At 48.5% G+C, this 22,546-nt stretch overlaps 10 protein-coding genes across 10 annotated transcripts; 4 read left to right on the top strand and 6 right to left on the bottom strand.

Annotated features, from left to right (window-relative positions):
• Positions 1–883: 883 nt before the first annotated feature.
• On the bottom strand, positions 884–2,625 carry N7446_004511 (glycosyl hydrolase family 79 C-terminal domain-containing protein; the record flags this gene model as incomplete). Its single annotated transcript, XM_058513260.1, has 3 exons — positions 884–1,706; positions 1,776–2,300; positions 2,348–2,625. 3 exons carry the CDS (start codon positions 2,623–2,625, stop codon positions 884–886), a joined length of 1,626 nt encoding a protein of 541 aa, XP_058374589.1.
• A 1,172-nt stretch (positions 2,626–3,797) lies between these two features.
• N7446_004510 (uncharacterized protein) lies at positions 3,798–4,910 on the top strand (the record flags this gene model as incomplete). The annotated part of the gene is made up of 1 exon (XM_058513259.1): positions 3,798–4,910. One exon carries the CDS (start codon positions 3,798–3,800, stop codon positions 4,908–4,910), a length of 1,113 nt encoding a protein of 370 aa, XP_058374588.1.
• Positions 4,911–5,643: 733 nt separating this feature from the next.
• N7446_004509 (cohesin subunit SMC1) lies at positions 5,644–9,793 on the bottom strand. Its single transcript, XM_058513258.1, has 6 exons — positions 9,678–9,793; positions 9,537–9,630; positions 6,531–9,486; positions 6,172–6,479; positions 5,757–6,123; positions 5,644–5,690 (listed from the first exon to the last, which is right to left on the bottom strand). Exons 1-6 carry the CDS (start codon positions 9,706–9,708, stop codon positions 5,673–5,675), a joined length of 3,774 nt encoding a protein of 1,257 aa, XP_058374587.1. The 5' UTR covers positions 9,709–9,793; the 3' UTR covers positions 5,644–5,672.
• Positions 9,794–10,089: 296 nt separating this feature from the next.
• N7446_004508 (uncharacterized protein) lies at positions 10,090–10,965 on the bottom strand (the record flags this gene model as incomplete). The annotated part of the gene is made up of 1 exon (XM_058513257.1): positions 10,090–10,965. One exon carries the CDS (start codon positions 10,963–10,965, stop codon positions 10,090–10,092), a length of 876 nt encoding a protein of 291 aa, XP_058374586.1.
• Positions 10,966–11,140: 175 nt separating this feature from the next.
• pdx1 (uncharacterized protein) lies at positions 11,141–12,544 on the top strand (the record flags this gene model as incomplete). The annotated part of the gene is made up of 2 exons (XM_058513256.1): positions 11,141–11,474; positions 11,607–12,544. 2 exons carry the CDS (start codon positions 11,141–11,143, stop codon positions 12,395–12,397), a joined length of 1,125 nt encoding a protein of 374 aa, XP_058374585.1. The 3' UTR covers positions 12,398–12,544.
• Positions 12,545–13,150: 606 nt separating this feature from the next.
• On the top strand, positions 13,151–13,454 carry N7446_004506 (uncharacterized protein; the record flags this gene model as incomplete). The annotated part of the gene is made up of 2 exons (XM_058513255.1): positions 13,151–13,265; positions 13,345–13,454. The coding sequence occupies 2 exons, from the start codon at positions 13,151–13,153 to the stop codon at positions 13,452–13,454; spliced, it is 225 nt and encodes a 74-aa protein (XP_058374584.1).
• A 963-nt stretch (positions 13,455–14,417) lies between these two features.
• On the bottom strand, positions 14,418–14,858 carry N7446_004505 (ankyrin repeat domain-containing protein; the record flags this gene model as incomplete). Its single annotated transcript, XM_058513254.1, has 1 exon — positions 14,418–14,858. One exon carries the CDS (start codon positions 14,856–14,858, stop codon positions 14,418–14,420), a length of 441 nt encoding a protein of 146 aa, XP_058374583.1.
• An 802-nt stretch (positions 14,859–15,660) lies between these two features.
• On the bottom strand, positions 15,661–15,909 carry N7446_004504 (uncharacterized protein; the record flags this gene model as incomplete). The annotated part of the gene is made up of 1 exon (XM_058513253.1): positions 15,661–15,909. One exon carries the CDS (start codon positions 15,907–15,909, stop codon positions 15,661–15,663), a length of 249 nt encoding a protein of 82 aa, XP_058374582.1.
• Positions 15,910–16,072: 163 nt separating this feature from the next.
• On the bottom strand, positions 16,073–16,944 carry N7446_004503 (uncharacterized protein). The gene is made up of 2 exons (XM_058513252.1): positions 16,673–16,944; positions 16,073–16,617 (listed from the first exon to the last, which is right to left on the bottom strand). Exons 1-2 carry the CDS (start codon positions 16,848–16,850, stop codon positions 16,082–16,084), a joined length of 714 nt encoding a protein of 237 aa, XP_058374581.1. The 5' UTR covers positions 16,851–16,944; the 3' UTR covers positions 16,073–16,081.
• Positions 16,945–19,368: 2,424 nt separating this feature from the next.
• Positions 19,369–22,040, top strand: N7446_004502 (glycosyltransferase; the record flags this gene model as incomplete). The annotated part of the gene is made up of 7 exons (XM_058513251.1): positions 19,369–19,435; positions 19,482–20,031; positions 20,077–20,313; positions 20,358–21,119; positions 21,168–21,534; positions 21,589–21,727; positions 21,781–22,040. 7 exons carry the CDS (start codon positions 19,369–19,371, stop codon positions 22,038–22,040), a joined length of 2,382 nt encoding a protein of 793 aa, XP_058374580.1.
• Positions 22,041–22,546: the final 506 nt, after the last annotated feature.

Genomic DNA, 22,546 nt, shown 5'->3' with positions numbered 1-22,546 from the left:
TGCGTTGAAGTGCGGGGTGGAGCACAACACTTGGGCACCCAACAGGTGAGTTGATGAACAGCGGGATCTGGAGACGCAAATGCCCCAGCTTTAGGTCTGCAGTAACGAATCAGTGCCTGTTATTGTCTACTGTTACCATATATGTACTGTTGCACTGCACATCTGCGCATCCCGCCTATCTGTCAGGGATGACTTTCTTCGAAGGACCGAAGCACCGAAGTCCCCGTTTTCTTGTCAATTAGGGACTGCACTATGTGCTTGACCGCGGATGGGGCCTTCCGGACCCCGGTTTCTGACATTCCGTTACCTTTGCAAGCTTGATGCATATGGTGGGATCCTAGCACCAGGATAGCAGTGCAGGAGGCGTGCATGTTTGGAACTCTGACCTCTAACTAGGAATTTGGTGTCAAAGCTCTCAGGCTTGTGAGTTTGATGGTGTTGATTTGAGTGACGTCCGGAGTCCGCGGATGGTAGCGGTGATTATGGAGTACCTGGACATGGAATGACATGGCGATGTTGTCTTCCTCACCGTAACTACAGTAAGGTTGGATTTTAAAAGTCATCCAGGGACAGGGTACTAGATACTTTAATCCATTGTAGGCTTCCGGATGCCTCGTTCTCACTACCCTCGGCCGTAGTTGCTCTCTTGATGAGGCGCTAGCTCAAACATCGCCACTTTCAAGGATAGTCCTTTAATATCAGATCCCGATCTTGCTCTGGGACGTTGTATATGGAGATAAGGAACCAATCCCAAATATAGAACTCAATCGTACTTCTGATCTGTGAACGTATGTAAGACAGGCTGAGTCAAGCCTAGGCACAAGTGGAGCTATTCTGACTCGCTTGGGGTTTGTCTCCGCTAGGACAGATCCCTTGTTGGAACCTAAAGATTGATCATCGCACCACTAGAATAAGGTACCTCAATATCAATCATCCCTTCCTTGCTCACAGACAGCGATTCACCAATCGTGACATTGGACTGCCGCACAGGCTTCCCGCCCTGGAGTTCATAGTTATATGACCAGCCGTCCCAGGTGATACCTGTAATGGCATCGCTGCCATTTGCCATAAGCCTTTGGACGGATAACGATTTTGCCAAGGTTGCAGGGATCTGGAACGAGTACTTTGCCACGGGACGCTGCGTCGAATCTGAAGGCGAATCCGATAGCGAATCCGAGTCCGAGGTTGTGTAGTTGTATTCTTGCAGATTGACCACGGCAATCCTGGCCAGATGACCGTTCACATATGCCGCGTAAGCAGCCTCTGTCTCTTCCGATAAGGGGAGATTGACAACCTGTACATCGTCGCTCTCCTTGTTGCTCTTTAGCATTGCGGCGACCATTGCGTTACCGTAGTAGGGTGCCTTGGTTCCAATGGTTGTCTTGTTAGTTTGGACAGGCTGCCAGGATGCGTAGCGGTAGTCGGTGCCCTGGTGCATATGTGTTCGCTGGATGCTTTGTGATGCGCAATAGAGATTGAAGTCCACAACCCAGAGTGCGGCACCGAATGAGTTTGATAGTCCTGGTTTGCCTTGATGGTAAAGTGAATTTGTCTCGCCAAGAATGTAGGGAATACCCTTGGTCAGGCCTTGTGTGTTGAGCACTTGGGAAAGCTTGGCATGTTGGTCGACGCTGTGTGCGGTTGAAGTATGGTTCATAAGGGTGTGGCGAAGGGTGACACCTGGTTGGTCTGCACCGCCGATGTAGCTAGATGATTGTTAGATGTCCATATAAGAGAAATTCACACTCTACATGATTAGGGAGGTGTGTTCATACTTGTGCATGGAGTTCAAACCAACATTGTGGTCCGTATCAAGCCCGCTTTGCCAGGTCTTGAGCGGGTCCAGACTGTTTTTTATACCTGCAAATGACGGCGCAAGATACTTGTACTCGGCATCCGTCGCCATTTCAGGGCAACTCTTCTTGAGCTGACGCTTGATTACTTGTGCCTTGGCCAACCATTCTGTCACATAGTCACTCTCAGTCCAACTCGTAGGTCGTACACTGTTCGGTCTGGTTGTCCTGAAAAGATCTGGCTCGTTTCCGATCTCCCAGTATGCCAGTTTTCCGTTTTTAAGTGCTTTGCATGCCAGTGGAACGGTGGCAATGAGATTATCCATGCCCGCAGTGCCATTCTTACCCATATTGAAGCCGTGACTAAATTTGACGCCGGGCCAAGTCGAGTATGACTCGAAGTATGAGGGTCCATATGAGATGATAGATGGATAATCTTCAGACACAGCAGGGACATATGTTCCTTGGATTCCTGTCTTTAGATCCGGATCGTACAAGGCAAGGTCCCTGCGATAATGTTAACAATGGCAATATCTATGTCTCGGATCTCATACTGAGTGTTTCCACCAACGCGAATATGTGGCTTTCCACCTTGGAGCTTACCAAGATTGTCGAGCAGGCTCTTTGAGAACTTGTTCGGCAGGGAAGAGTTGCCAGCGAAATCGGGGAAAGAAGAGAATTCGATCGAGAATGATACAAATGGATTCAAGATGGCAGCTCCAGCGGTTTGGGGAACTCGTCCACTAACAGCAATAGCGGGTGAAGCATCTCGCTCAACATTTGTGCGCACTGCCGCCACAATGGTGGCTCCTAAAAGTAGATCAAGAAACATAGCCCTGTGGTATAGATGATATACCGACAATGCAAAGCGTATCCTATCCTGTAAACAAGTTTTCTCTTGAACTTCCTCTAAACCAAAAAAAAGATGGTGTTTTGAGGGATATATATATGTATACCCTCAACCGTCAGAAGGGTATTGAATTTGGTTCTTCAATTGCCGCTTGGCGCCAGGCATAATGTTTGAGGCGGGACATGCCGACTTCAAGACAGGCGATTGGAGTATAATCTACCTAAGTCTCGGTTATATGATAATTTCTCCGGATTGTCAATGCGGGGGTTGCATCTGAAGTTGTGGAGAGCCGATCGTTGCACTGGCAGCGTCAGGGAGTCGGCAATTGAACGTCATTTATGGATGTGATCGTCGCATATAAGGAAATTACTTGCCATTTCAAAATACTAGGGTTTTGAGGGTTATATAAGTAGACGCGTACAGGAAGAAGCGCCCAAGACCCCGAGATGAACATCCGTGGACTGGAGCATGCAATATCGTAGTTTCACATTCCTACAATCAGATGTTGCTCTTGCATCGGTGCTGATAAAAGCACTCAGATTATTTGTGTCGAGATGAATATGTGCTTGACGCATCCCTAGCGTTGTTCTCGGCAGCCCTATCCCAGATCTGTCGATCTATATAGTCCGGAGATCAGATCGTGAACAACGGGGATATCTAATTATTTTCTACAGATCTCCTGACTGTAGTTATTCTTTACTTTAATCTATGCCCCGTGTTAATTAAGTGACCCCAAGGTCAACCATGATCAGAGAGAATTCTATCAAGCATCTTACGATTAACGTTATCGCTCATCTCACCTGCTCTCATCACTTTGCCCACCCATAGCAAACGGCATTTGCCATTTTCGTATTTCAACTGCTTGCCTTCCCAAGCATCACTTTTCTTCCTTCAACACGCTTCAACCCTTTGACTAACCCTTTTGTCTGCGTCGCATCTTGAACGAAGCATTTCGGTAAGCTCGATAGCCCATTCAGTCCTTTGGCTCACTTGCTCTGCTTTTTGCAGATGTAAGAGCAGCTGACCTTCTTTCACTTCTTCCTACTTCCTTTGACCACTTATCTCCTTCTTGCGTCCATCCATCACCTTCCGGTTTCATCACTCACTCTCCTACCCATCAAGCCCTCACGTCATCCATCAGTGTCACAGCAAAGATGGCACAGACTTACCTCTCGAACCTTCATATGGAGAAGTTCATCTCGGAGTTCGAGCAGAATCCCACCCACGAAACCATGGAGGTCATGGTGTCTGCCTTGCTGGTTTACGCTTTTGACTCGGAAGCCAAGTGGGCGATGAATTACAAGCCTGACCCTACCGGTGACGGCTCCTACTACTTTGCCATGCAGCTGGATGGTCGCAAGAAGATTCTCCACGCCATCATCAAGGTCATCTCTACCGCTGAGAACGTCTCTGAGGACTGGGATTTGCCCATCACTCCTCTCGCGGTAGCTCCTCTTCCCAATGAGCGTTGCTGGGCCGTCCTCTTCCAGGGGATGACCATGAGGCTCTATGAATACCACCGTGACCAGCCTGCTGGTGCTCGACTCCTCGTTTGTGATTTCAAGGTTGACGGAAAGAAGACTGATACCCTGCACATCCGCGACAACTGCCGCCAGGTGAACAGTGTTCTCTTCCAGATTCCCGAGCAGCACCCCAAGCCTCTCAGTGATGCTTTCTTGCAGCTTCAGGCTAAGGCTTTGGAGATTAATACCGCTGAGGGCAAGCATGTTGATGGCAAGACTCCTGGGGTCGAGCCTGAGGGTGAGAAGGCCGCGGTTGAGGTCCAGCCTATGGACGGTGCTTCTGCTGATGTCAAGCCCACCGCCCTGTCCACCGTCTATCCCGCCTTCATGCCTTCTATTATTCCCGCTCCGGCTGTGAATACCAACACCCAGCCAAAGGTCTTGCCCAATGTCCAGCACACTCTTCAGCCTACCGTCCAGCGCGTTGTCAAGCGTGCTGCTACCGCGTTTAAGCCCGGTGCTCCCGCTTTTAATCTTGCTGCGTATGCCACTGCTAAGATTGGCACACTCAGGCCGATGCCTAGTCTCGCCGAAAAGACCAGCACCCAGCCCAAGGTCCAGCCCACTTCCAAGCCCGCTGTCAAGCCTGCCGTTAGTCCCGCTATCAAGACCAACACCAAGCCCAAGGTTCAGGCTGCTGCGACTCTAGCCCCTTCCGTTGATCTCATGACCTTTGCGGACTTGAACGTTGGTGCCGAAAACAAGGCCAATGGTCGTGCCGCTCCAGCTCCCAGTTTGATCTAAGGATCGCATTCATACAAACTTCATGAGTGTCTTACCATGCTCATGCATCAAATCTGCCGTGAATATTTCTTTTTCTTTTTTCCCTAATGAGTGCGCCTTACAACAATGAGAAAACAACAAACACCAAAAAAAGGTCGGGTCTTGGGCTTCGACACCGTTCATGCGGGGACAGTTGCTTTCGGGTTTTGCGGGACACAGGGAGAGAGGAAAGCCTCTGGCTTTCAATCTGCAAGTGGTCATGGTTCTTTATGATGCCCCTGGGATCCTGCGACGTTGCAAAGGGGTGATTCTTTGGGTTATGGGAGTTTCTAACCGAACATAATCGAATGCAGTCCATGGCATCTCTGCTTTAGTCAAGATATCATTTAGACATGTAAATATCCATTGAGGTAGAACAGAATACCAAATAGTTGATGGAACGACGGTTATGGAGCACGCCCGGGTTTTTATACAAAGATCTACTGATATCATCAGCACCACAGGAGCTATGGGTTGATACGAAGTGGCCGGTAAGCAACGAACCGTGGAGATAGACTACGGGCAAGGAATTGATGGGAACAGAAAGAAAAATACGGAACTGGTATCAATTAACTGCCTCGTGGATAAAAAGAAATGCCAGGCAAGATAATTCCGAATTTTCAGCAAGTGACTCCGGTAAAAACAGGGTAACACCCCAGCTAGACTTAATAATCTACAAACGAAGAAAGAAATATCAAAGCAAAGGGTTATCACTATAGTCCGCATATGTCCCATCTAGAAGACTTAGGTGTACTTTCGAAGCTGTGAAAAATACTTGTCAGTATGGTGGAATATACGGAAGGATATGTGCAAAGGAAAGAAACTCACATCAAGTGTCAACGATTTGCTGCTGTTCTCAACCTGATCCCTGTAGATACCGACGAGCGCCTCACTGTTCTGGAATAGACCTGTCTTCAGACTGATCACGATGAACTGCATGCCAGGTGCAGCGTGGTCATGGATATAGTTGGCAATGCGGGCAACGTTGGTGTTGTCGAGAGCTGCGTCAACCTCGTCTAGTACGAAGAAGGGCGAAGGCTGGTACGAGTGGATAGCGAAGAGCAGAGCGAGCGCGGCCATGGTCTTTTCACCACCGGAAAGGTGCTCCATGTCTCGGAAACGTTTGAGCGGAGGCATGGCGTGGTATTTGATGCCGTCAAGGTAGGGCTCATCAGAGTCCTCAATATCCAGGTAACTGTAAATTGTTAATAGAGATACAAAACTAAGGCCGGGGAAAACTTACGCTTGTCCACCTAGCGGGTAGTTGGCACTGCGTGTGAGTTCTCGATAGATCGGGCCAATTTGTTCAGAAATGTGAGCAAAGGCCTTGTTGAACAGGTCGGAACGCTGCTTCATCACAGCCTCGAACTCATCCTTGGCCTTTCGTGCAGACTTCCGGGCATCTTCAAAGTCTTTTTCGGTGCTTCGAAGCTTGTTCTCGACACTCTCAAGACGTTCCATAGCACGGGCATTGGGTGCCATCTTGTCAAGCTCACTGTTAAGAACACGGACCTTCTCGAGTAGTTCATCCTCGAGCTTGTCATCGGCCTCCTATAGAACAGTTAGAATTTGAAATTAAACGTGGTTATGATCTGTGCATACCTCCTTGAGACTCTCTCCAAGAGATTCGAAGTCAACCTCAATGCCATAATCGTGAACCACAGGAGCATCGTCCAGCCCATCAGCCTCATCCACATCCATGGCATCGGGATCCGCGGCTTGCACAAGGTCATCGATAGGAAGCTTATCCAGGGCGCTTGAAGAGTCGGTCAAAGGAATATCAATATCCTCAAGTTTGCAGCGCCGCAGAAGAGCATAACGACTAGATGAGTTCTTCTGGATCTCCGCTTCGAGTGCGTTAACATTCTTTAATGCCGCCTCAACGTGCTTGCTGCGCTTTTGGAGTTCGCGCCTCTGCTCAGTTAATTTCTCTGCGGATTGCGCATAGATATTCTTCTGCTCCTCGAGAGCCTCCCGGAGGAGTTCAAGTTCGGCATTGAACTCATCAAGCTGGTTACGAATCTCCTCCTGCTGGATTTGAAGTTCTTCAATCAGGCTCTTGTCACGCTCGTACTGGGCCTTGAGACCATTGATTCGGTCCTCAGTTGCCTGGATACGCTGCTTCTCGAAGCTGAGCTGGTTCTCAATACGACTCTTCTGTGTGGTGAATTCCAACTTCTTCTGCGCAGCTTCTTCTTGCAGGGAGCCCTGTTGGGCTTCGTATTCCCGGATATCATCGTATCCTAGACGCTTGCAGAAGCTGCGGTAGACCTCATCCTCCACTGTGCTGACAGCAGCCTGGGATGCCTCGATAATTTTATCCAGCTCGTCAAGGTTCTCCTTCCGCTCGGTGTACTTAGGGCGCAGGTCCTCCATTTGTTGCTTGGTGAAGTCCAGCTGGCTGCGCTTGCTCTGAAGGTTCCTTTCAAGGCCCTTTAATTCCTCACGCGAGTAAGAAAGACGCTGCTCAAGGCCGACAAGCTCTCCCTGCAGATTTTCCTCCTCGGAGCCCCGACGGTGACTCTTGGGGAGGTTTCCGAGATCGCTCATTAATTTTTCCTTCAGCTTATACAGGTTTTCAACCTCGGAATCTTCCCAGCGCTTGGAGTTTTGCTGAAGACCACGTCCACCAGTCATGAGACCACCCTTGTGAATGACGGTACCATCCAGGGTGACCGCCTTGGCATCGACATTCTTTTCGTAGCAGAGATACTTGGCCGTGGCCAGGTCATCGCATACAATAGAATTTCCGCAGGCATAAATAATCGCTCGGGAAACTGATTCGTCGTAGTCGACAGTCTCAATCGCAGGACGCATACCCCGGTGCATGCCCTTCAGGTTGGAGTTGAACGCCTTGACTTGAATAGTCTCGAGTGGGATGAAAGTAGCCTGTCCTGCGCGTTGGTCACGCAGATGTTGAATGCACTCTTTGGCGGTCTTCTCGTTGTCAACGACGATGGCGTCAAAGTGTCGACCCAGCACAGTGCTGACCGCATCGGAGTATTTTTTCTGCTTTGGTCGGCAGAGGTCGCTAACGCGGCCTTTGACACCGGGGAAAATGCGCTTCAGGGTCGAAATCAATTCCTTGGCGCGGACCTCGCGCTCGGTCTGCTTCTTGCCATCGTCGGCTTCAAGCAGTTTCCTCAATACGACCTGGAGCTTTTCCTCCAGCTCGGTGCGCATTTGCGAGACCTTCAAACGTTCTGAGGTCAATGTATTCAGCTCCTTCTTCTTGCGGTCGATGTCCTTGGAGGTCGTTGTGATTGTGTCATTGAGCGAAGATTTGCGCTCGCCCATGTTCTGCGCCTCGGATTCAAAAGACTTCAGCTGCCACTCGGTGTTTTCAAACTTGCCCTTCAAACTGTTGACAGCTTCAGCTTCCGTCTTTCTCTGGCGGCGGAGGTTGTCAAGGTTCAAAGAATCCGCAGATGAACGTCGATTGACCTCTTCTCTGAGCTTGTGGTACTCCTGTTGATCGGCTTCGCTCAATTGGCCGCCCTTCTTGCTCATTGTCTTCTGCCACTCGGCTTCCCATTGAGCCTGGGCCTTTTCAACAAGTTTGAGATCCTTCTCGAGGTGCTTGCGGTTGTTGGATTGGGATGTGCGTTCCTTGCCAATTTCCTCAATCTTCGAAGCGTATCTTTCGACCTTCTTCTGAGTGATGTCGATTTTCTCGTCAACAGGAACGAGCGAGTTGTTGAGCTCTTCAATTTCATGCTCCTTCTTGGTGATGTTCTTCTCGGCCTTTCCGACGTCCCTACCAACTCGAGCATGATCCTTTTTGGCGTCTTCAACGTTCTTTTCGTACTTCTCGACACCGCGGCGGTATTCCTTAAGCTCATCCTGGTATTTCTGGATATCAGCGCTAGAATCGTCAATCAAGCGCTGGAAGTGGAATAGCTTCCATAGGATATGAGTGATAATAGCCTGGTCACGTTCTTCGGCCTTTTTGGCGTAGTTTTCAGCTTCTCGCTTCTGCTCCTGGTACTGTTTAACCTCGGAGTTGATGCCTCGCCGACGATTGAGCTGAACGGTTTGCTGCTCTGCGGCTTCCTCCGCCTCGGCCTTGAACTTCTCGTAGTCAGCCTTGTGCTCCAGACTGCCAGAGATCTGCTCAATCAACCGCGTAAGATCGCGAGGAGACTGAGACGCAATGGCCTCAACATCACCCTGGAACACAAGGAAGTTGCGCGCCTTGATCAAGATGTTCTCCTCCTCGAGAGCCTCGTTGTATTGCTGGGCGGATACGATTCGGGTGTTGATGCGATATTCGCTGACACCTTGGCTGGTGATAGATCGGCGCCAATGCTGCTCCTCGCCCGCATCGTCTTCATAGACTGCCATAACCCAAGCGGTCTTCGGATCATTGACCCCAGTATTCTGGGTGGAATCCATATTGTCCTGGTCCTCCTCTTGCTCGCCATCCTCGCCGTCAGCGGCAGGCTCTCCATCGACTTTGGATGTGCGCAGGACACGACCACGGTAGACGAGATCGCGGAGGTTGGTCGATCGCAAATGGGACGACTTGATTCCTAGAACGAACGAGATGGCATCCATCCTATTGCGTGTCAGCACACGTTTCTCCAAATAAGGCCGAGAAATACTCACGAATTCGACTTGCCAGACCCGTTCGGTCCGATAATTGACGTGAAATATGCATCTCCGAATAGGAGCACATGGTGTCCCTTGTAGGACTTGAAGTCTGACAAAGTTAGCTCATGCTCGCGGCGCACTTTCGGTGTTACGTACTGAAAAGCTCCAAGCGAATGAGTTTTCCCATCTTGCCGGCCGCTTCCCTGAGGGAGCCACGCAGTGAGGAATTCAAGCAGAGCTCTGCAACTGTTAGTGCGGGAGATTGACGTGTGGGCAAAGTTGGTTGGGAGGGGCGCGATAACGGGGAGACCGCGTCCATCGACGCGCCGGAGCATCACGTGGATCACAACTTGATTTGCGACAACTCTAGTACAACCCAACTAACACAATATGTGACTATAGGTCTTGAGCAATACATTTATGGTAAATCTATTTTATATATGTTTGATAGTGGTACAAATGCTGCGCTGTTGCCCATCAGAAAGGGCCAAAATGGTGTACAAAAAGGGATATCAAAGCTGTGCTGATGGCCTTGGTATCGCTTCAAGGCAGACATCCAACAATTAGATCAACGCTGCAATGGCATCTTCATGTTCACGATACGGCCAAAGTTCAAGAGCTCATCCGAGACATAGCCATTGGAGTCGACACGGAACTGGGTCTTGCGGCCAGCAACCTGTACGACAATAAAGTCCTCGTTCGTGAAGACCTGGCGCAGGGACTGAAAGATCTGCCAGCCCATGTAGCTCAGCTTCTTTGCCGGGGACTTGAAGAACTTGATTTCTTCTTGAATCCCACGGCCAAGTCTCACTTTTTCCATCTCAAACCGCTGAGCAGCTTCCGGAGAGACGGTGATCTGGCGCTTAAAGAAAATCTCACCAGGGCTCACCTCAACCCGATAGGGCTTTTTGAAAGGTGCCATGCTTTGAACTGTGAAGAGCACGCGCATCTGGCCATTGGATTTGACCGCTTTGATGCTTTTGACCAGAGAGCCTGTCCGGGCGATGAACACAGTACCCATGACACTCATCACAACACAGATACCGCCGAACAGAGCCTTCTGCCAGTACGGACGAGGAACCAGAGGATCCCGGAAGACCTCGTTCGAGTTGTAGAGCGAATAGGCGAAACAGAACCCGGCCAACCCGTACGCGGTCAGTTTATATGTGCGATGGGAAGGAGCCTGGAACAAGACCATCTCCCCTTTGTGTAATACCTTCGCTTCCAGCTTTGCTAGGGCGCGAGGGTCTCTGTTACCCCCGGAGCTGTGTCCGGTGGATGTCCACGGGGAATCAACGGTTCTGCGGACCCCTTTGGCCGAATGAGGCGCACTTGCATTGAAGTAACGCCATGCTGAGCCCGATTTCGTTTGTAAGCCCGGCCGTGCTGGCTGTCCAAAGCACTGGTGCCATAGTACGCGGAAGGTAGGTGGTCTGACCGACATCACTGTGTTGGGCCTATGCATAACGTCAATAAAGCCATGACAGCAACACAACGTGTAGGAGCGCAGTGCGCCAATGCAGTGACAAAATCAACGAACTTACCAAGACAAGAATCAATTGACCGTTGTTCTCCTCGGAAAGCCCCGACACGTCGAAAGCAGCCGCAGCGGCAGAAAAATGTTCCCGTCCCGGCCGCCGGTGAAGCTCCCAACACCCTCAACACCTCCGGCCTGCAATCGCTTTCGTGACCAGACTCTCAAACTCGAACAAATTGAAACCTCCGGACTTTGCGCGCCTCTCCGTGGTGGTGGGCTCTTGGTTGATCCTGCTCGTTTCGAAAGCTTCCGCGGCGAGTTGCGACACCGGTTGAAGATCTCCATCCGCAACACCTCCACCAAACTTCCAAACCCCTCCAGGTTCCTTTTATACACAATGGCAGCCCGGATCACAGTCGGCCAAGTTCCGGCCATGTTTGCTCGTCGTCAGCCCAAGGTTTTCGGTATCAGCAAGCGTGAGTTTCCCGTGCACAGAAGCAATAGCTTCTTTCCGCGAAAGAAAGCCGCTCTCCATTGGGCTGGATTCTTTGACCGGACTGCTTGCTATACAATACATGAGACCAATCCGAACTAATTACCGTCTCTAGGCTTCCAATCTACCGCTCCCACAACCCAGAACCCCGCCTATCCGCTCTACCCCTCGGTCGCCCAGCTACTCCGTGAAAAGGGCATCTCCAAGGACGATGTCTCCAAGATCCCAGCATCCGGACCCAAGGGCCGTCTTCTCAAGGGTGATGTCCTCGCCTACCTCGGGCAGATCGCGTCGGACTACCCATCAACTCAGGCCGCAACCCTGGCCAAGCTCGCCCACCTCGACCTGAGCAACATCAAGATCGCCCCGGCCCCTGCACCAGCCGCGCCAGCCCCAGTAGAGAAGGAAGTCGTCGCCGCGTCCCCTCCCATGGCTTCAGTCGCTATCTCCATCTCCCTAGCAGCCGTGCTCTCCGCCCAGAAGAAGATCCAGGACAACCTGGGCGTCACAGTCCCTCTGTCCCGCTTCCTTGCCGCGGCCACCGACCTCGCCAACGACGAACTCCCCCGCGTTGGCTCCAACCGCTCCGCTGATGAGCTCTTCGATGAACTTCTCGGTGCTGAGCCTATCAACACCTCTCGCGGTGACTACATCCCCGAGCTGAATGCCTTCGAGGCTCCCAAGACTCTCTCCCAGCCCAAGCCTGTCGAGGAGGATCTGATTGACTTCCTCAGCGCTAATTCTGTTAAGAAGTCCGCCCCCTCAGCTCCCGTTGAGCGTTTGACCGAGGCTGCTGCCAATGTCTTCAGCCTGACCGTTCCGGCTGGTGAGGAGGTGCGCGCCAAGGCATTCTTGGAGCGCATCAAGTCTCTTCTCTCAGTGGAGCCTGCCCGCTTGGTTCTATAGATTTGTGTTTATTATTTAAATCCCCCCTTTTCGAGCTTTTTCGTTTGTTGTTCGTCATCTGGGCCCCTAAAAATGGGCCAGGGCTCATCCATGAATGTATTCAGTGTAGCATAGTTAATCGGATATTGACTTGGATTTACATTACTTGGCTACACGTGCCTATGTATACAGGATAATGTCTGTCAGTGTTTTTTCTACCTGTGCTAGTGTCATTTTTAGGCGTTCCAGCTCTAGCTCACTGAGTAGAAGCATGGGAACCGTGTTGGCCGATAGAGACAAGACCGGAAGTTTATGGTTGATATACGCACAATAAGTAATAATGATAGGGGGGTTAACAATGACACCGGGGTATATGAATGTCCTCTTGACGGATCGGAAATCGCCATACAACTCGGGTGCTGGGCCACAACAGTTCGATACAGATTGGTTAGTTCAAAGAAGGCGGGTCTAGATGCAACCCCTGTTCTTATTGGTGGGGACCAGACTGCAAAATAGAAATGGAACCATCCAATGAACAGTGGTCAAGCAGTTGGTTTACTCCATATGATTGGCCCTTACCACAATTCGTACCCTGCTGAGTCGACAGGAGAGTCGCTTGTTGAGTCGACAGACGCATCGCTTCTTTACCAAAAATCGATATATGTCTTTATACATCAGAATGTTTTCCTGGGATCAACTATAAGATGATGAAAGACTTCCCTTATCCCGAAAAGAATATTTTTCGTGTCAGAAGCTCCTTTCATGATCAGAAGAATGGGGTGGTCACTGGAGGCAATCATCGCACTCATGACTTTACTGATTACCGGCCCACCATCGCTTGTGCTACTCTGGATTCATTTTCAAGAACGCAGGGGGTCTACTCCGACTGGTAAGTTTCACTTTTGACCAGAAAAAGAGATTCTCAATGGAAGAAAGAAAGGTTACCTACATCTAATCCGGCTACTTAGATCGAGAACAGTCTGTCAGTCTTCTGTGGATATCAGAAAGTGAATATACTGGATACAACGAGCGCCTTATCGAGGATGGTCTTGTCGACTATCGCATTCCAGCTAGTTAGTGTTCATGATCCTTATATGGCTACGTTCTGTTTTCATAAGTTTATATATGGGCAACTAACAGAAACAAATGGATTCTGTAGAGAGGTCCATCTGTCGACGAGCCGTTACGAAAGTCCATGTGTCGTATAGGTCGATTGGTGATCAATAAATTATCTCCATCACAGGAAGACAATGATGGGACAGGCCCAAGGAGAGGGCAGTGTGCAGTAGTGAAAATACAGGACTATGCCTGTCCAAAGGAGACTTCTCTCATACACGTCGCATGTTGATAGAGACGCGCGATGAGATTAGTGTGCAAAAGATGGTACGAGTGTAGTATAGACGGAATTTGATCTATCCTTTTCTTTGCTAATCTAGACTAATAGATACTGTTTTCTGATGCCTGACTCTGTCCGATCGCCTTTCCCGCTCGGCATTGTTAAGCGAAGGGGGAGGGCATAAAACAATAGCTATGCTATAAAAGGCCAATTCGCTTTCCGGGATTCCTGGTGGTTCCAACTTTTGACACCATCGAATCTGACCCTTTCGAACTCTGATGCTAAGTGTGGATTTTATGATTATACAGTGGTACGGAGACCAGAGAAAGAAGAAAGATAAGTACCCTGGCTTTCGAAGATTACGGCTGTCGAGGTTCTCTCTTGAAGCCCCTGTATTGCCAATAGGCCCAAGTCCGAGTATAATCCCCATGATCAGTTTATAATACCATAATAATTTGAAATCATAATTGTCGTGGCATGTGCTAGTCAAATCAAGCCCCCTTCGTAATTATGCTTTGGATGAGATACGATATCTCCATCTGGTCGCAAGGGGACGACTTACTTGTAGAGCAAATATATTTGATAGAAATATCAATATTGTTTTTTTCAAAGTAGACAATCTATGCAAAAGATGATCTCAAAGAAAGGCAAAGAAAAAGAAAAGGAAAAAGCTATCGGAGTCGTATGAATATCATTATTCCTTAATCAAAAGCTCATCGGGTAATCGGAGGCTGTGTAGGTCCTAAGCCATTCTGCTATCCTTATGTGACCGTAATTTGAAGTTGTCCAGGTAGTATTGACACCTGCACCACGCTCGATGAGAACCCTCACGACGACTTCATGGCCTCGTGCGGCAGCAGCTTGTAATGCAGTCCCAAACTCCAGAGTGACCAAGTCCGGTTGAGCTTGAGCATCTAGAAGGAGGCGAATAGCTTCCACCTCTCCCTCGGAAGCAGCACTTATAAGGGGGAAACCTCTTGGTTTGTCGGCGACAAAGGTTTCTGGGTCTGCGCCGAGCTCGAGGAGCAAAGAGAGAATCTTTATATTCCTGGTAAACCATAGAGAGCCGTGAGTCTGGTCGGTTCGAATCACAGAAATTTCCAACACTTCAGGAGTTGCCCCTAAGGCACAAAGGAGCTCGACCATCTTCAGATCTCGGCTTCCAACCGCAAGTGACAACGGAGTCTGAGACTTTCCCCAAATTGGAGTTGAAACAGACAACTTTAACCTTGTGAAAAGTCAACATTCAGCCTACCGCCCTTCTTCGCAAATGTGGATAAGCTAACTAATCTCTAGGATATCTTCAAGAAGTGAAGAATTTCTTGGATGGAAATTCAAAGAAAAATATTCCATGGCTCTTCTGCAACGACAAATGGCTTGAGAAGTTACAGCGTACAGACGCGGTCTGGGATTCTAATAGAAATCTGGTCATGGAAATGGCCGAAGATGGAACTATGAGCCCGATAGCAATCGAAGATGTCAAGAATTACTTGCCATACCTTTGGAAAAACCCAGTCACAAAGAACAAACCAAATGGCAATATACCCTGGTGGTCGGATGACTTGGGAGAATACCTTTTCGACGGGGATTACGGGAAAAAACATATTGTACGGTTTCAAATGAGCATTTGGCAGCTACACAAGATAATACAGTCTCTGCCAGTACGATTACCTTATGCCCAGTTAGCTTCAAAAGCACAGCTGCTTCTGCCAAACTCGGAGGAAAGAAGCCTACGAAGGGTCTGTCTGTTGAAAAGATTGTTCCGCGAAGTGGAACCTTTTATCACGAGCTGTTCCATCTGGTTCTAGGCAATGCCCGTACCTACGACATAACTTGTGAGTCCCAAAGCCTTTCCATTCAGAAAAACCAGCTAATGGATTCAAGATTTTTGGGACAAGCAGCAGGAATTCCTCCAGACGCCCGATGACTACCCCCGGTAGATCCCGACTCATATGAAGATGAAGACGGGGACGTAAACACGGACGAAGATGAAGACCAAGATTTGACTTATGTTCAGCTCATTCGTGAGAATCCCGAAACCTATCTCTGGTTCAGCGTTGGGTATTGGTACTTCCAGCAGACGCAGTGGAGCAAGCAGACAAATCAGAGATGGAGTTTCCACAATGGCGCAGGTGAACTGGTTCAGATATAATTTCTTGGATGGCATCAGAAGAGCCTCAGGGGGGAAAAGAGGCATCATAAAATTGGATGTGATGAATGCTGGATCGCGTGCGAGAGTGTATTCCAAGGTTCTACATGCTACTAGTATTTACAGAGTCTTAAATTTCAGGGTTGAACTTAAATAGACCAAGAACCTTGGAAGAATCGATGCAAAACGAGAGGGTGAATGCCCAAGTGTACTTCCTAAATCAAAGATATGGTATTCTTTTGAACTTACAAAACTCTTCTCTCCATTCTATAGCACCAAGTTCCTTCAAATTGCCAATGAACTTCTCCATGATGGTCTGTGTGCCTATTGCCACACTACCTGATAGTATATAAGTCTCCGTATGCCTCCACTCAGCCTTCTTAGCATTCGCCCAAAAGTGTGGCCACAACACCAACTGAGCTTGTGCTCCATTCAAGTGCTCTGTCTGAGTTGTACATACTGGCTCAGGAAGGTGTCTTGTTATGTGGTGTTTCCTAGGCACCGAGGGGCCCAGAGCTGCTGGACACATGCCTCTCACTTTATAAGTCCGAGCTTCCTGTTCCTCGGTGATAGGAGCCTGAAAATAAACCTGGAATAACTGAACATATGATCTGCACAAACATTGAAACCAGTTCCCACTGTAAATTGATTCATATGAAGTCAGAAGGCTTATGCCCTTGGCCCCCAGATCTTCCCAGAAGAGCTGAGCGGATGGGGAATCTCTAAAGTCCTTCAGGGCTGAATTAGAGCACCATACTATCAGAGGGAAGTTAGTGGGATGTCTTTCTTGGTTTTGTAGGGTAGTACCAACATGTCGCCATAAGCACAGTGTCGGGGCGCTCTGGAATCCTTGCCCATGAGGACTCATCGTGACCTAGAGCTTGAATCATAGGTTGAAAATGGCTGTTCCATTGGTCACTAGGTTCTTCGCTAGGAACCCGAAGCTCCTGCCAGACAATAATTTCTGGTTCAATCGATTCATCTCCCATCGCTTCGGGTCGATGTTGTATTTGCGAGGGCACAAATACTCTGTTTGAATTTGATGGCGGATAAAGTGGGAGGAAGATAGAGACAAACAGAAACTACCTAGAACTAGGCCGTAGACCTCGCCAAGCAGGACCGAACCCGCCTATAAAAAGCCACAGAGAAAGTGAGACAGTTGTGGATACTCTATAGACACTTATGAATTACCTACAATATCCATGGATGTGTACTAGTAGCAACCCGGGACTATCATTGCTCTGAATCCCGGATAAGCAGATGAATCTTATCGTGGCCCGCTGACTGTACAGAGTGATCAAGGATTGTATGTACTTGCCTAGGTACGGGTGTCCATGTGTACGGAAATGGAGCAATTATAACTCCGGGTTTCTGCGAACGCAAAACATTCAATGTTTCCCGTGTATACGAATTATGCTATGCATCTTACTAATTATGACACCTTTGCCAAGGCAACTAACCTATACTAGGGTTCAACTTTAAGTGTAAAGTATGGTATACTATCTTCATATATTGCTTTGATATATGTTTTTGCTATTATTTTTACTTAAATTTCTTTGACTTTATAGGATTAGTATATACTGTAGTGTTACGAGCTGGTCCTGCTGTACTGTGAGTAGACACAGTCCTTCGGTCTATACTGCAAAGACTTCAATTGCCTAGGATATCAAGGTGCGGTTTTCCGCCCATTTAATCTATCAAACACTAACGACGGTTAATTTCCCTCTCAGTGAGCGCATCTAGCACCTGTGAGCTACAATTTGGCAATCTGATCATTCGTCAACACCCTTCGAAGGTCATTGGGGAACAGTTACCCACTGAACGCCCGGTTCGCCTGATTCTAGAAGTCGATGCCCCGTCTGATCTTTTAAGGCAGTTAAAATCGTTCATACGCCAATTGAAAGCTGCAGAGACAGTTTTAGCTTGTGGCAAGGTCTCTGTGGACTCTGTTAACCAATATATAGGGTTAGTAGGTCTATATTCTTTAGTTCTAATCTAACCACTGATCGAACCCTAGCCTTGTGCATTCTCCATTTAACCCACGGCCGGCTAACACACTGCTTCTGAGGGACATTAACTCAAGGCTGATCAAGCCACGGAGCCATATAAAAAAGAGATCTTTCGTACAACAGCTATTTGGAGGACTCCCGGAAACTCGCGTTGGTGCCGATAAAGTTCTCCGTTCGAATATTCAGAAGGACACTGAACGAACAATCGGCTGATTTGTTCTACAATTGGTTCGGTCGAATTTGGATTTCACGATGGTCATTCGTTTGACTAACAGGCCACTTAACTTCTTCCTGGATCTTGGGATGAACCGCGGTCTGTTCCCCGTGCTCGACAAGAACGATCTTCAGCTGAAGACTAGGTAGATTCTAAGACACGTTTTCGATGCCACAGCGAGCATGAGGTGCAGGTCTCACTCCCACTTGAAGACGAATCTGGTAAGTTTACGCTCGTGGTCCGACTGCAGATGCAGTTTGCCTGCGAAGAAGGTTTGCGAACACTCAAATGGCCTTGTTTGTAACCATATCTGACTCTGTGCTCTAGAGCTCAACAACTTCCATCGAAAATTTCTTCCTGCCCAAATATTGGCTAAATTAGTCACTTCTGATGTAGCATGTAACAGAGTGCCCTGAGGATATACATACTGTACTTAACGAATAATAGGAGACTTGAGCATGATTGGGACATGTACATTCCTAATGGCTGTGGACTACTTGTAACGCCGGCTAATAAAGCCAGTCAATCCCAGTAGGTCACACTAGTCCACCAGGATAATTTATTTTGCTCGTGAGTAATGTGTGTTCAGTTCTTCGTAGCACAGTATCACTACTCAGGCTTAGGGGTTTTGTCGATTAAAAACCTCATAATGGCTGAATGTTCTCTGCCAGTCTGCCTACCTTAGCTTGTTAACAGCATTCATAACGAGCTGCAGATCTTCGGAGACAACGGTAAGCTTTAGATATAGATAGCTGCAGTCTTACTAATCATTGACTTAAAGACGTGAGCGTTGCCCGGTGCTGATAGCCGAAGAGGTGGAGAGAACCGTCGTGTGTGGGTACTAACACCTAGCTTAGGTAGACATCTATATACGGGGTTCTATCACCTTAATAATTGTCACCCCTTCTGCCCCGATTTTACCTCTATCGTGGAGGCGAACCTTATAATATATAGAGGATGTAACCAATAGGTGACAGCGGCCTTAGGGTCTTATAGCAGACTACCCTGTCAATGCAAGATCGATCAGGGGCCAATATGGATAAAACAAATAGAGCCCGGCACAACCGGAAGCAATGCGGGGGTCCATCTTGACGTAAAAGACACTCCGAGGGGGTTCCAGCCAGCCTTATATGACGTCATGGCAGTGGATCTCAACTATTTGTTATGAGCAATTAGATTGCTGCTGATCAATCTTTGCCTTAGGTAGCTCTTGATGAAGGTCAGAAGACAATCCAATATAATGTGAAGGCCACTTGCTAATTCTATCTATTCACGACCAACAGCATGGAGAAAAGGGGATCTAACAGTAGCCTTGCCGTTAATTCTGAATCCGATCATGTCGAAGTCCTAGGTATGATCTACACCGTTCGGGTCAAAATAAATTACTAACTAGACAGGGGATGGCCGGGTCAATCTTGGCATGCGACACGTGTGGCGTGTAACACAGCAAATACCCCTGTTGAGAGACCAGGGGACACCAGACGATGGCAATGTCACCGTGGAGCCACCACATATGAACATAGTCATTCAGGTTGTTGGTTCACGAGGCGACATTCAGCCATTTGTTGCGTTGGGGGTAGCTCTAAAAAAGGCAGGTCATCGTGTCCGTGTCGCAACACATGAGACATTCCGTCCCTTTGTCCAAGACGTTGGCCTCGAATTTTTCAACATTGGCGGTGATCCAAAGAGACTGATGGCATATATGGTAAAAAACCCCGGTCTTCTTCCCAGCATGAAGGCCCTTCGAGAAGGCGCTGTTCGCGAGAAGAAAGACGACATACGTGAAATCCTTGAAGGATGCTGGAGATCATGTTTCGAGCCGGACGAAGGCGAAGGCGACCAAGATGTAACGCCGTTTCTTGCCAACGCCATTATTGCGAACCCTCCTTCATTTGCACATTTGCACTGTGCAGAAAAGCTAGGGATCCCGCTCCATCTGATGTTTACGTACGCCTATCTATCGTGATCTGAGAATTCTGCTGATATGACCAGAATGCCCTGGTCGCCGACACAAGCATTCCCTCATCCTTTGGCCAATATTCAATCCACTTCACTTGATAAAAAGATCACAAATTATCTTTCATATATCCTCCTTGAGGAGTTGATCTGGGAAGGGCTGGGCGATACGATCAACTCATTCAGACGTAAGACTCTCGGTCTACCAAAAATTAACAGATCATCGGGTCCAAATTTGGTATCCCGATTAGCAATACCATATACATACTGTTGGTATGCATTCCTCTGCCTACAAGTAATATTACTGAGACTTTTAGGTCTCCCGCGTTAATTCCAAAGCCTGAAGATTGGGGGACAAGTATATCAGTGTCAGGCTTCTACTTCTTGCCGTTGGCTTCCGATTACACTCCTCCTTCAAGCCTACAGACATTTCTTAATGCAGGGAGTCCGCCAATTTACATCGGTTTTGGCTCGATTGTCATTGATGATCCAAAGTCGCTCACATTACTGCTCCTGGAGGCTGTGCACCTAGCCGGTGTGAGAGCTATCATTTCAACGGGCTGGAGCGGCTTAGGTGATTTAGATATGCCACCTGAGATACACATGCTAGCGGATTGTCCCCATGATTGGATTTTTCAGCGCGTTTCATGCGTGGTGCACCACGGAGGAGCCGGCACCACGGCAGCAGCGATTGCAGCAGGAAAACCGTCAGTCGTCGTACCTTTCTTTGGGGATCAACCCTTTTGGGGCAATATGATTGTCAGAGCAGGAGCAGGACCCGACCCAATACCCTTCAAAAATCTCACGGCCATCAGACTTGCGGGCGCGATTGAAACCGCACTCACGAGCTCTGTGCAAGCAAGGTCCCATTTATTGGGGGGCATTGTCAACGACGAAGACGGTGTTGAGGCTGGAATCCGTTCATTCTACAAACAGTTGAATTTGTCGTTATTACAGTGTTCATTGACTCCGATGAGTGCGGCAACCTGGCGAATTCGGAAGACCAATATCAGACTCGGTTCAACTTCTTCCGCGTTGTTAGTAGACACAGGTTTGCTTGACTTGGAGAAGCTCGAGTTGTGAGTTCACCCTTGGGTTATGGGTACACACTATACTAAGATTATAAGACTACGACCCTGTAGTTACCATATTCATGTTGGACCGCAGGATCCCATCTCTGGTATGGCTCTGGCAATGCTTGATTCAGCTGGCTCAGCTCTTCAAGGCTTCGAGGACATCGGCTCTTCAGTAACTAGGAACTTCAAAAGCAAGCCGAAGGCCCCTGGACACGAGCATCGATTAAGAGATTCGAGAGCTGGCGTTTGTCTAAAAGGGATGACCCGAATCTCAGCCAGCCTAGTGCGCGCGCCGGTCCACATGGGGGTGGCGCTGACAGAAGGCCTACACAACACCCCGAAGATGTGGGGAGACCGCACAGTAAGACCTTTGGATGATGTTCACGATCTCCCCAGTGGACTGAAAGCTGGTGGCAAGGTGAGCTTCTGGGTATCTCCGCACTCATACACCGGGTGGTAGTAACTGTATCAGGAAATGTGCTTTGGTCCCTACGACGGAGTGTCGAACCTAGGCACAGATCTTGTTTCTAATGCTCGGCACCATCGTGCGCTGAGCGCAATATCTGGAATTGGAATCGACATACTGTCGGGTATTTTCAAGGCTTTATCTGGTAACTCTGCCCTCCTCTATGTTTATATCGTATCTACTTACAGTATGAGCTAGGTGTATCAGCCATTGTCACCTATCCTTTGGGAGGCTTGGACGCCGAGGTTTCTCAGTGGTTCGCCCGGAGATACGTATCAACGATGGATATTCAATTGGTGGAACAAGGCCGAAGCGAGTACGCGAAATTGAGCAGCGAGGATCGCGCGAGCATTACCCACGAGTTTCGAGAAGCGACATCGGGTATTCCGAAAAAGCGATTGAAAAACAGAATTATAAAAAGCAAAAAGGTTGACATGAATCCAGGGAGGACTAAATAGTTGAAGAAAGATTCGCCAAGAGCGCACAATCCGGGTTCAGCTATTGCTATTCTCTTGAATCATTGTTACAAATGGCCCTGGAGGCGCCCTGTGCATATCAGGATAAGGATCATACTGAGACTATCTTGGTCTTTGTCTACACTATGTACTATAGTTAATTTGATATTAAGTTTACTTACACTCAGTCTCAAAGGCCTGTGGGAAAGAAAGGGATCCAAAATCTATGGCAAAATACCGCTTGACCACATATATCCGATACGCCAGGGACGTTCAGGTTCAGTCCTCGGCTCTCCAGAGCCAATGGTACTTGATTGCACTTTGCCCAATTATGGAGCCCTTTGGTCATCTTAATCTTCAGGAGCTGGGGCGAGTGGGCGGGCATCAAGCCCAGATATCCGCTCTTTCATAGAATCCAAGCGCTCCAGAATCCGGCGTAATAGATTGAGATGATCATTATTGCCTTGTGGCTCAATTTCACGAGCTTGTTCAATGTTCCAAGTTCCATT

The sequence above is a fragment of the Penicillium canescens genome, assembly GCF_028828765.1.
Source record: "Penicillium canescens strain IBT 15451 chromosome Unknown utg000003l_segment0_segment0, whole genome shotgun sequence".
Classification (NCBI taxonomy): Eukaryota; Fungi; Ascomycota; class Eurotiomycetes; order Eurotiales; family Aspergillaceae; genus Penicillium; species Penicillium canescens.
Note: the sequence above shows the minus strand (reverse complement) of the source record. Positions and strands in the feature narration are given on the sequence as shown.